Raw genomic sequence first — 12257 nt, 5'->3', positions numbered from 1 at the left:
CCACACAACTGCTACGGAACACAAAAGTTATTACGACCCATCCTTTACTCCAACATGTTTTCCCTGACAAAGTTTTCCTGTGAGATAATTGAAGGAAATGCTATTCCCAAATGTTAATGTTGTTGCAAAGTATTTGTCAGTGAGACTTCCAGGTGCTTTCCTCTAGACAGGCAGCGCTTCATTCAATGGAAGTAGGGATACATCTGTAGTCTAACCTTTGACCTCATAAATAGCTGTGAATTTAATCTTGACCACATTTGTGGCCACATTGATATCTACTGTTCACGTGAGATATGTCGTGCCTTATTGTCACTATGCGATCCTCTGTTGCCCTCTTGTGGATACAAACCCACATCTCACCTGCTGTGCATTTTCTTTGACCCCCCCCCATCCACGCATGGCTTGTTTGATTTGATGCTTTGCTTTGTGTACGAGTGAACAATGTACAAACACGCCAGTTTGCATCATAAAGCTATTCATTGAATCACCTCCTTCTCTCACTCTCCCAACCTCCACTTCCTCCCCCTCTGTTGTCATCAGACAATCACCCTGGTTCTGCACCCATACTCCAGCTTGCTGCCACCTCCTTCCAAAACCCCGGCGCCCCCCCACATGAAACCAAAAGTAAGTTCTAGTCGAGCCGCAGAGATGAGTTCACACTCAGAACCATCGCACAACCATCATGTGCAAGCTTATCGTTGATAACTACACTCTCACAAAACTCTCCTTCTCATCCTTGTGGAGACCCAGCTACCTACGTCTCTCAGGCTTTTTAGCAATCCATCATAATAAACAGTGAACATACATTATGCAATGTTTGCAATGTAAAAGGTCTCATTATGCATAATGAGCCCTTTTACTTTTTGTAAATAAACTTTGAATAGACAAATTTATTTGTAACAGTATTTTTAGCTTGTTTCACATGAAATATCTGAATTGTTATATCACAGAGTACATAGTATGGAAGCAGCACTCATCTCTGGCTGTGGTCACACTAACCCCCTCAGCTGTCTATGCATTCCTCTGGAATGGGGAGTATTTTTCCAATGTGTGTTCCCCATGTGTGTTCCTCCTGTCATTATTTATATCTATATGGTTTTTAATTGTCATATTTCAACCTTTTGTATTCTCCGCCAGTCTCTGTAGAGAATACGTGTTACTCTTCGTTTGACCTCTAGAGGGCAGCATTGACCTGTACAGTGGCAATACTCACGACTATACAATCAGAGCAGATATTTAACCGTTCAGTCAAAGTAACTTTGAACGAATGCATCTCTGTCTTTGAACTGATTTATTTCTGAATGAATGTCCGTCGCGCTGTTCACTAGGTCCACGTATCGCATGTAGCTCACAGGAACCACAGGGGGGGGGGCGTTTTAATCTGTGGGAGCAGACACACTAAAAACTTTGCTTGGAAAAAAAATCACTTCACCTCACCAAGCCAGCAGCTAATGACAGGGTGAGTACTTGGGGAGGTATATAATTCTAATGAAAGTTCTGTAACTGATGCAACGTGTGCCTGCTAAATCCAAAAGCTGTCATCCTAGGGGACACCAGCACGGCTTGATTTTCCCTGCACTGATCCGGGTCACAGGACCTGTCAATCCCCTTTGTATTAGGTGATTTGTTTACATGTAGGCATGTGTGTGTGTCCTACCATCGTCGCAGGTTACCCATCCCTCCGCATTGAGAAGAACGACCTGAGGAGCGTCACCCTAATGGAGGCCAAAGCTAAGGTGAAAGACATCGCCATCTCCAGGGAGAGAGTCACATTACGGGACGTCTTGCACGAAGGTATTTCTCTCTTGATCCCTCCCTCTTCCCTTTTTTTGTCGTTCTCCGTTCCGCCCATGCTTCTGCTTTTGTAGAAAGATGTGAACATCATTTCAAGAATGTTCTGCTGCTGCTTACAGATTGTGTCACGCAGAGTTTTGATATTTCCTCCCTTTGCTCAGAGTTACGGTTCACAATTCTTCAAAAGCAAGACAAACTATGGTCCAGTGGTGCTCCCTTAGTTATGAATTATTAAAAAGGAGTTACTAAAAGAAACAAAATAAAATATGTTTCTTGAATACATAAGTCTTTAATTGAATTTTCTGAGCAGAAGGACCGACCTCATTAGAAGTCTTCCAGCCTTAAAGAGTAGGTTTCATGTTTGTTCACAATAACAAGAGAGGAATCGCCAGCGGGCTGCAACGATTAAAGCAATAGCGAGGGATTTATGAAGCACTACACACAAACCATCCCTTTAAACTCAGCATTCTTTACGGCTTGTAGAGACAATTCTCGTAGAAGCCTGAGATGTTGGCCTAACAGTGAAAAGTGTGTGTGTGTGTGTGTTAGACATACATTAATAAGTAGCCTCCATGCATATCATTAGAAATTAAGTTAAACGAATGCCATCCTGTTATTTGCACACCTGAGACATGTTGGGGAAAAGACCAGCGATGCAACATTGCAGGAGCGCCATCTCTCCTGTGTGGCGACCCGTGCTCAGAGACTCCCGTACAAACATTACCTTTGATTTTGTCTTGGGGACGTTAATTAATGCATTTCTTTGTATTCATTAATGCGTCTGTGCGTCTGATGAGAAAACGGAAATGCAGCTTTTCTTCCTTGCCATGTGTTTGCATTCCTGGTGTGACGTGTCAGAATTCTGGCCTTGAAACCTAAGTCTGTCCTCGCCAAAGCAAACCGCATATTGACAGAGCGCTTTTGAAGGCCACGTTTCTAGCGGCTTTGCTTTGGCTTCGTGTGAAAGATAAACTTCACTGTTTGGGCTTCAGTTTTGGTTGGAGGAGAATCTTTTATCACTTGACACGCTGGATGAGACGGAGAGAAGGAACCCAACAAGACTGTGCTCGGCTCTGGAGATTTGCCACTGACTACGTGCACGATGCAACAGTTACCCGGGGGGGGGACTGGCACACAATGGAAGTGAAAAGTGTGGGTGTTCTGTTTTTGTATTGCCACTTCAAGGCCCTCTGATGGTTTATGGTGGTTATTTCTGCCTAGAAAAAGTTTGAGCTTTAGTATGAGCTTTTTTCAAATCATTATTCTATTCTTCTATTCATACCTGCAAACTTGACTCTTGCTTTTTGGCAAAATTGGCCGTTTTGAAAACAAAATGGGTCATCCCCGTGAATCTGGTAGACCCAAAGAGTTTTGGAGATTGGAGTGGGGCAAGAAGAAAAGGTGCTGTGATCTTCACCCATAAAACATCTATGATGTGATGAGCCTTGGCCAATCAGGACTGAGATATCTACAGCCAACCATTCCATCTGGCCACTTTGTCTGGTGTCATTGGAGACTTTTCTGAAAGCATCCAATTGACAACCCCTGCGTGATCCTAAGCAATTGTATAATTGATCCGCAAAGCCATTTCTATGAGTTAGTGCCAGAAGCTGTAAAAGGAGCGTCGCTTCTATCCGACTGGGTGCTTTGTCAGTTCAACGAAGAGAGCGGCGGCCTCGAATCACCCGTACGTCAGCCACCCCTCACTCGTCCTGCCTCTACCTGTCGAGGCCATAACACGCTGTACGCCACGTGTCAAAACGGCTTCTCCTCTTTATTTTCAAGCAATTATTTTCATTAGTCTTTAATTTGTAACTGTTGATGTCCTGCTGGTATGCTATTTGTTATGCTTGTAATTCATTGGTGAGGTCTCTGTAAACATTCTATGACTCACCACAAGCTTTAAATATGCTACATACACTCACCGGCCACTTTATTAGGTACCCCATGCTAGTAACGGGTTGGACCCCCTTTTGCCTTCAGAACTGCCTCAATTCTTCGTGGCATAGATTCAACAAGGTGCTGGAAGCATTCCTCAGGGAGTTTGGTCCATATTGACATGATGGCATCACACAGTTGCCGCAGATTTGTCGGCTGCACATCCATGATGCGAATCTCCCGTTCCACCACATCCCAAAGATGCTCTATTGGATTGAGATCTGGTGATTGTGGAGGCCATTTGAGTACAGCGAACTCATTGTCATGTTCAAGAAACCAGTCTGAGATGATTCCAGCTTTATGACATGGCGCATTATCCTGCTGAAAGTAGCCATCAGAAGTTGGGTACATTGTGGTCATAAAGGGATGGACATGGTCAGCAACAATACTCAGGTAGGCTGTGGCGTTGCAACGATGCTCAATTGGTACCAAGGGGCCCAAAGAGTGCCAAGAAAATATTCCCCACACCATGACACCACCACCACCAGCCTGAACCGTTGATACAAGGCAGGATGGATCCATGCTTTCATGTTGTAGACGCCAAATTCTGACCCTACCATCCGAATGTCGCAGCAGAAATCGAGACTCATCAGACCAGGCAACGTTTTTCCAATCTTCTATTGTCCAATTTCGATGAGCTTGTGCAAATTGTAGCCTCAGTTTCCTGTTCTTAGCTGAAAGGAGTGGCACCCGGTGTGGTCTTCTGCTGCTGTGGCCCATCTGCCTCAAAGTTCGACGTACTGTGCGTTCAGAGATGCTTTTATGCCCACCTTGGTTGTAACGGGTGGTTATTTGAGTCACTGTTGCCCTTCTATCAGCTCGAACCAGTCTGGCCATTCTCCTCTGACCTCTGGCATCAACAAGGCATTTCCGCCCACAGAACTGCCGCTCACTGGATGTTTTTTCTTTTTCGGACCGTTCTCTGTAAACCCTAGAGATGGTTGTGCGTGAAAATCCCAGTAGATTAGCAGTTTCTGAAATACTCAGACCAGCCCTTCTGGCACCAACAATCATGCCACGTTCAAAGTCACTCAAATCACCTTTCTTCCCCATACTGATGCTCGGTTTGAACTGCAGGAGATTGTCTTGACAATGTCTACATGCCTAAATAAACTGAGTTGCCGCCATGTGATTGGCTGCTTAGAAATTAAGTGTTAACGAGCAGTTGGACAGGTGTACCTAATAAAGTGGCCGGTGAGTGTAATTCTCTGTCTGTCCCCAGAGATTGATTTCCGGGGTGGGCCGTGATGGTGCAGGATGGCGGTTGCCAAAACTGTCCGATAAGTCTCTTACGGGAGTTTGTAGAATGTCACCGAACAGGAAACCGGCCCGGAACTCAAATGCATCAGCGTACGTGTCTGTTTTCCCCCCGGACCAAACAAACCCAACTGCAGATGTGGAAACGCCCTCAGACAACCATCAGTCTGACCGCAGTGGTCAACGCGCCCTCACGTCACCCACGTTGAGGGGATCTGCACCTCTGGATCTGTATGGCTTACTCGTGTGGACGTGGGGATCCGACATGCAGTAGAGAGCTGTTGTGGCTCCATGGCAATTGTACCTGGAGCCTTCAACGTGTGATTTAGCCTTTTGTAAAGTTTCTCAAAGCAGCTGGAGGCTCTACTTTGGATTTTACTTTTAGCTTTTTCGGCCTGTCTTAGATGTTAGATTCATGAATGTTATTATTGTTTAAATCACATTCTCTGACAGGTCCTGTTTTTATTGAGACCTATCTTGTTACAGCTGCAGCTATGTTATCAGTAAGCTAACCCCAACCCTAACCCATCTGCAAGTGAACACCGTGAATCTATCTGACTTGAAGTTTTGTGGAACGATTTTGCCGTCCACGTGTGCCACAGATCCTACATAGCAAAGTCATAAACGCTAATGAGTATTAAAAACACGGATGAATACGAGACAAACGAAGCTCTTGTCCTCCGACTGGGGTTCTGTTCTTCTGGAGCCAGCAGGTCCAGACAGGCTTTAGGGAGACGGTTGCACACTAACCCTGTTGTTGTGTTTTGACTCTTCTCCTGTCGAAACACAAGCCAGAGTTAAACCCCGGGGCTACAATTTCTTTTTTTTTCTCTCTTTTTTTTCTTCTAAGTTTATGTTGATGGTTTATGTTGTTAGATGGCCTTTTACCTCAGTAAAGTCCTGGAGCAACGGGGTGACGGTTTAGACAAAGCTGATGACGAACGAGCTTGGCCTCCTCTGAGCTCCCAGTGAATCTCTCTAGAGACGCTATGCAACTCTCACTAACCCCCTTTGATCAGGAACGGAGCATCTTTAGCAGAAATGTCCTCCTCCTGTCCTCAGATCACAGCGACCTGCGAGCGAGGTGACATTTCTGTCTCTGGCCCCGTCTTTCCTGCTCCCTTTTCTCCTAACAATAAAAATGTTGTTTTTTTCTTTTTCAGGCACGTTTGGGCGCATCTTCCACGGCGTGCTGCTGGACGAAAAGGACCCCAGCAAGGAGAAGGAGGTCTTTGTGAAGACAGTGAAAGGTAGGCGCTTTGATCCAGGCAGTGATGCGTGGTTGAATGGACAGTTGTCGAATACATTTTTTTAAAAGTGTCAAGCTTTTCTCCACCTCTCATATTTAATGTGCATCTCACTATGGCGTTTTCTGAGAAGGGTGTTGGTTGGACAGAGATTGGCTGGCGAAATGCCAGACATATTGTGAAGAGGACTGAAACCTAGCCACCTTGAGAACTGGCACACGGGTTGCAGGGTTTGCATGTCGGGTCCTCTGCCAGCTGCCTGCTGACCCCTGAACTCTCCCGTGTTTACTCAGGGAGGGGTTGGATTCCACCCGGCAAACAATTTCCCCATGCCACTCTCCCCACTCCACTTTTGTTAATCTCTTTACTTCCTTGTGCGCTTTTTATGGGGAAAAAGAACAATGGTGCTCCCATAAGCATCAAAGCTGCACACGTAGATTAAAAAACGGACATCAGTGTGTTTGGCATCAGGCAAGTTTCCAACTGCGAAGGACTATGTTGGCTGAGGAAACCTCTACTAATCAAGCACAAAATGACTCGACTATGACTGATACTGCTTAGGTTCTTTTTCTGACTTTGCTTTCTAAAAATCTTATTTAAAATGCTTCAGATAATGCATCCGAGGTGCAGGTGACAATGATGTTGACTGAAAGCTGCAAGCTCCGTGGACTTCATCATAGGTGGGTGACTGCAAACACCAATCACACAGACAGCCCATGCGTGCTAGACGATCGCTTCATGATCAATGTAACCCTTCTGCTGTGTGAGTGGGTCAAGAATCGCTTCCTGTGTTCTGTTTTTCCTCAATGGTTTGGTGTGTGTGCGCTGATGAAAGAGCCCACAGAGCACATGCTGTAACGCAGGCTGGAAACATGTTCTTTGCAACACTCAAAAAGGCTCCCTTGCAACATATATAATACAGCCATTTCTTTTTAATAAATGAGCACCCCCTGACTGCATTGATTTTTGAGTAGCGTTAGCATAGCTAATTTAGCCTTTAGGATTTATCACTTTTGCGTAGGTTGTTATGACAGCACAACTCCTTCCTCTCTGATCCTCGCTGACACTTCCTCTTCCGCAACAGTCTGGCTGACGCACCTCTAGCTAACGTGCACGTTCGTCTCCCAAGAATCCTTTTGACCTGCGCTATCTTCTACAAATGTACTTTAACGGTGTGTGTGCAGCTGTGTTGCACGGAGTTCCTGTTCCTCAGTGTCTCCGTCTCTCCGCTTGCAGGAACCTGCTGCCCATAAGCCACGTGTGCACAGAGGACGGAGAGAAGCCCATGGTGCTGCTGCCTTTCATGGCTTGGGGGAATCTCAAGCTGTTCCTGCGGCAATGCAAGCTTGCTGAGGCCAACAACCCACAGGTAAGCATCCATGTAAAAAAACACTTATGAAACCATTAACGCCTCAACTGTAAGCCATGAGTGGCGTTGCACTGAGGCGGTTATTTATGGATGAAAGTGAATTGGAACAAAAGTCATACTCAATCAAATTCTCGCCCCGAAGGAGCACAATCAACTCCGAGTAAACACCAACCACTATCTACTAAGCTGTTATTAAAATGGATGTTGATATCTGGGTGAATGCGGTGCTCAAAGCAGAGAGTTTTGTGCATTTTGTGAAGACCATCAGGCTTTTTGAACATGAGTCTTTGATGTGCTTGGCAAAGCTCCAGCACATATCCAACCCCAGAATCCACCAATCAATCACCTGCAAGATACAGATGTATAAACAACCTGCGATCACAAGACTAAGCTTGCCAGCCACTTGTGTTCACATCAGCATCTGCGTTCTCATTAATTACTTTTGGCAGACGTAGGAGACAAAGACGAAGTCATTAAGTTGCAGTGTTGCAATAAAAAAGGACTTGTAAATTAAAGGTGCGTCAGTGTAGGGGAGATAAAGCTCTAGGAAAGCCCTGAAGGAACACAACACTACAGAGGGGCATTCATTCTGCGAGTGAACGTTGGTTTCCACTTACAAACCAACCGTTAAAGTTACTCTGCGGGGAGGATACCGAGCGCCGGGCGGGTAACCGCTCAGCACGCCTCTGCTTGAGGTTGTTGATATGACATGTTCTTCACTCCGTCCACTGAGTGCCAAGACCTTTCCGGTGTTTCATTAATTTTGGTGGTATCCCACTGAATGAGCTGTTCTGAGGCTCGGCCATCAGCAGCACGGTTGGAAGAAGAGAACGGTGCCCATGGAGGAGACTTCTTTGAAGCCAGATGACGTGGATTTTCCCCACTGCTTCCTCATTCATGAGGCCCACGCATTCCCTTTAGCCCCGTCTCCTAGCTACTGGCCTTTTGCCCTATTTTAACTTAGTTACTTTACAGATTACTTGATTTTAAAAGTAACGAAGTTAGATTACAAGTTTATTAGTTACATTCAGCAGCTCCCGACAACACTCGCCGCCGCCTCAACATGGGGGGGTTTGCTGTGCTGCTGACGATCCGACCGGCTAACGCGACGGCTGACGGGTTGCTGGCGGCGCGGTGGCCGGACACACTCCGCCGGCGGGGCGGATGTCTGTCTGCTGGTACACATGTTCGCATATACGGACATTTACACACACCCGCCCCGCTGTTACAATGGTAGGGGAAACACTGGCTTTATAGCACTTTGTCTCCAACAGCACAGAGTGTACAACGGACCTTGATATGACAAAATAGTAACGCACAGTGACTTGGACAAGTAACTTTAATCTGGTTTGGACATACTAACTCGTTTAGTCAGATTAGAGTAACGCGTTACTGGCATCACTGCACAGCACACAGTAACATTCATCGCCTTGCTCATGGGTACCTCGGCAGTGCCTTCTTAGCCTTTTATTTAGAGTCTAAATCTTTCCCCCGGAGTGGACTCGGAGGAAGTGAACAATTTGACTCCAGCAAATTCACGCCATCGTGATCCCGTGGACATCTCCCTTCCTTTTCTGTGTTTCTCCTGTCTCAACTGAAAATTGCCCTCTATCTCTCTCTCTCATATTTCCTCTCAGGCGATCTCTCAGCAAGACTTGGTTTACATGGCCATCCAGATTGCCTGCGGGATGAGCTACCTGGCTCGTAGGGAGGTCATTCACAAAGACCTCGCCGCAAGGAACTGCGTGTAAGTGTCCCTGAGCCTTCAGTTCTGCTTACATGTTTTTCGGTAGTAACCCCCCCCCTCCCTCCCCTTCTCCCTCCTCCAACAGCATTGACGACAACATGCAGGTGAAGATAACGGACAACGCCCTTGCCCGAGATCTATTCCCCATGGATTACCACTGTCTGGGGGACAACGAGAACAGACCAGTCCGCTGGATGGCCCTGGAAAGCTTGCTCAACAACGACTTCTCCAGTGCGAGTGACGTGGTAAGAACTGCGTGATAAGCAGTGAAGACACCCTCTGAGGACGCCGTCTTCACTGGAACAAGGCGTCGCCCCCGGGGGGTTTTCATGCCTACACAGCGATGACAGTTATCGCTTTGTTCATCTGTCGGTACAACCCATTCTCTTGAAGCCAATATCTCAGAAGAGATTCTCTTCCACCGGACCCAAGGATGAGCTCAATAGATTTAATGACGTCAGAAGTCACTGTGTCCTCACGTGCATCCTTTCCTCCATAACGCGATATGTATCTATTGCCTCAAGGGAATTATTTTAAATTTGCAAAAGCAAAAAGTGCGTAGTACGGAGATGGGCACCAGTTTTAGTCCAAGCCATTCTTGGCTGCCTGGTCAAGGTATCTAGGGTAGAGAAGGGGGTGCTGAGTGGCCTCCTTCCTGTCTCAGGAACACAGAATGGGTGCGGCGCAGACAGTCGGGAAGGCCGACTGGTCCTTAGACGGCTCGGACGGCAGACAGACGATCACTCACTGCTCTGCCTTCCTCTTATGGTCACACAGCGTCACTTCACTTCTTCTACACCAGACAAGTAGCTGGCGCTGTGCAGCATCATCTGAGCGACACGCATGCCAGTGCTCCCTGATGTCTGATACCAGGCTGGGTGGGATGAGAAAGTGACTTATTAGCATGTTTAGGCCTTGTTGGGAACGCTGGCAGTGGCCCAGGCACCAATGTGGGAAACAGGATAGATTACTGTACATCCAGCACATCACTGCGGCCCACGTCCTAAATCACTTCCTGTACTTCCTTTAAAGGTTCGGTGTCCCCGCGGTAGAGGTTTGGACACACGAACACTGTGGGTGAGCCCCTTGGGGGTTGCAGTGTAACTGAACTGGAACATCTCACTCGCTCACTCACACGCTAGCGCAACAGCACAAGCACTGTTGGATTTAATTCAGATAACGAGGCCTATACCTACCCCAAAAGAACCAGTGGATTATTCCATTGGATTTTTGATAATTCAAAAAATAATAAGCTTCTTTGTTTATGATGTTTTTTCCAACAAGTTAATCTTCAGAAATATGAATATGGTTTTACCTGTGAAAGTAATTGGCAAGAATTGTTAGGCTTTAAACAAGCAGAGGAGTATTTACTGTATGTTATGTTGAAGGACAAAGGGTTAAAATCTCTTAAGTTTGTGTTAACCACAAATCTTATTACCAAAAACACGCTTAGTTATTTATTAACAATTGTGAGCTGGTTCGATCGAGCGGTGACCTTACAGAATGGAACACCTCTCCTTGTTTCCTCCGGGGAGGTCAGAGGTCAGCCCGACGGCTCGCCTCAACACACGCAGGGCGGGGCCCCCCCTGACACGGGCCCTTGAACCGACTGTTTACCTTCAGCCTCTCAACGCAAACACTTGCTGCAATGATTCCGTATGAAAGGCCTGTTCATCATTTCCTAGCATTGTTCCCGTGGAACCGTTTAGTAGTTGGATGCCTTCCCCACTGTGAATATGAGTGATGATGATGATGATGATGATGCATTAGAAGCCGTGTGTACGAGGTCTCAGGCTGGTGGGTCTTCTGTCCGCAGTGGGCCTTTGGAGTGTCGCTGTGGGAGCTGATGACTCTGGGTCAGACCCCCTACGTCGACATCGACCCCTTCGAGATGTCGGCCTACCTGAAGGACGGCTACCGGATAGCACAACCAATCAACTGCCCAGATGAACTGTACGTAGACTCGCAGGACACTGCTTTCCTGATTGATTTTAAAAAGACAAAAAAACATTTCAGAAAATAAAGGAAAGAAATGAATTAAAACACAGAATAAAAGCGAGAAATTAATAATAATTCATTAAGAATCAGAGAAAAACAAAATGATCATACTGATTCATTTTGACAAGTCCAACATTATGTTCTAAGATTTCCTCACAACAGGCGTGCCGATTGGCCCGTCTCAAATCACAAACTTGTTTTTACTTTTCAGTAAATGCACTAATAAGGAGTCAATCACTTTTTGACATGGTTGAACTCTGGCTAATCTTACATAATCATCAACCCAGATGATGCAACTCTGCAGTGAAGCATGTTATAATGTGTGTGCGTGCGTGTTCAGCAGATACCTTCGCTGATAAACATGAAGCGTGTTGGAACTTTTATTTTAGACAATACCAGTAATTCATTGTATTTCCTCCTCACGCTTTGGTCAAGAGAACATACAGTTTAAAATAAAACCCAGATTCTTTTTAATAATCATTCTATCTCCTAGTGTTAGATGATTTTGTAGTATAAATAATAGTCTAAAAACTTTTGAATCGCTCATCGCGGTTTCCTTCTAAATACAATAACGTTGATGTGACTGCTTCCTTTTGCTTATTATTAGAGATTGAAAAATCAAATGTTACAGGGGCATGCATTGATTGATAAAATGATTACATCTCCCTCATTTCTATCAGCGTTTGCATTTTGTTCCAACGCCCGGAGTTTGACACCAGCTTTACAGCCTCTCTCACAACGCAAAATAAATGTTTATGTACACATACTAGACAGCCGGGAAAGGGGGTAATTATTATTAACAGCCTGAACGTCATGGGGCGCGGCTGTGAAAACGTCAACAGCTGTCGGAATTGTCTTGGGAATTTATTTTCAATACAAAGGTTTTCTATACTGTTCTTTCCGTGTT

The 12257-nt window shown here is 45.8% G+C and overlaps 1 protein-coding gene across 3 annotated transcripts in view; it reads left to right on the top strand.

Moving 5' to 3' along the window:
* Nucleotides 1–12257, top strand: part of ryk (receptor like tyrosine kinase) — a 30910-nt gene that overhangs the window by 17779 nt on the left and 874 nt on the right. For 2 of the 3 annotated variants that reach the window (XM_037469876.2, XM_062563460.1), the window contains 8 exons: nt 541–624; nt 1669–1794; nt 6153–6239; nt 6847–6916; nt 7473–7605; nt 9243–9352; nt 9438–9597; nt 11169–11305. In XM_037469876.2, coding sequence (XP_037325773.2) covers nt 541–624; nt 1669–1794; nt 6153–6239; nt 6847–6916; nt 7473–7605; nt 9243–9352; nt 9438–9597; nt 11169–11305 — 907 coding nt within the window. The remainder of the gene's footprint in view (nt 1–540; nt 625–1668; nt 1795–6152; nt 6240–6846; nt 6917–7472; nt 7606–9242; nt 9353–9437; nt 9598–11168; nt 11306–12257) is intronic. The other variant, XM_062563461.1, reaches the window with a different exon arrangement.

This window comes from Pungitius pungitius, chromosome 7 (assembly GCF_949316345.1).
Source record: "Pungitius pungitius chromosome 7, fPunPun2.1, whole genome shotgun sequence".
Taxonomy (NCBI): Eukaryota; Metazoa; Chordata; class Actinopteri; order Perciformes; family Gasterosteidae; genus Pungitius; species Pungitius pungitius.
The sequence above is the reverse complement of the archived record's forward strand: the minus strand, read 5'-3'. Positions and strand labels throughout refer to the sequence as shown.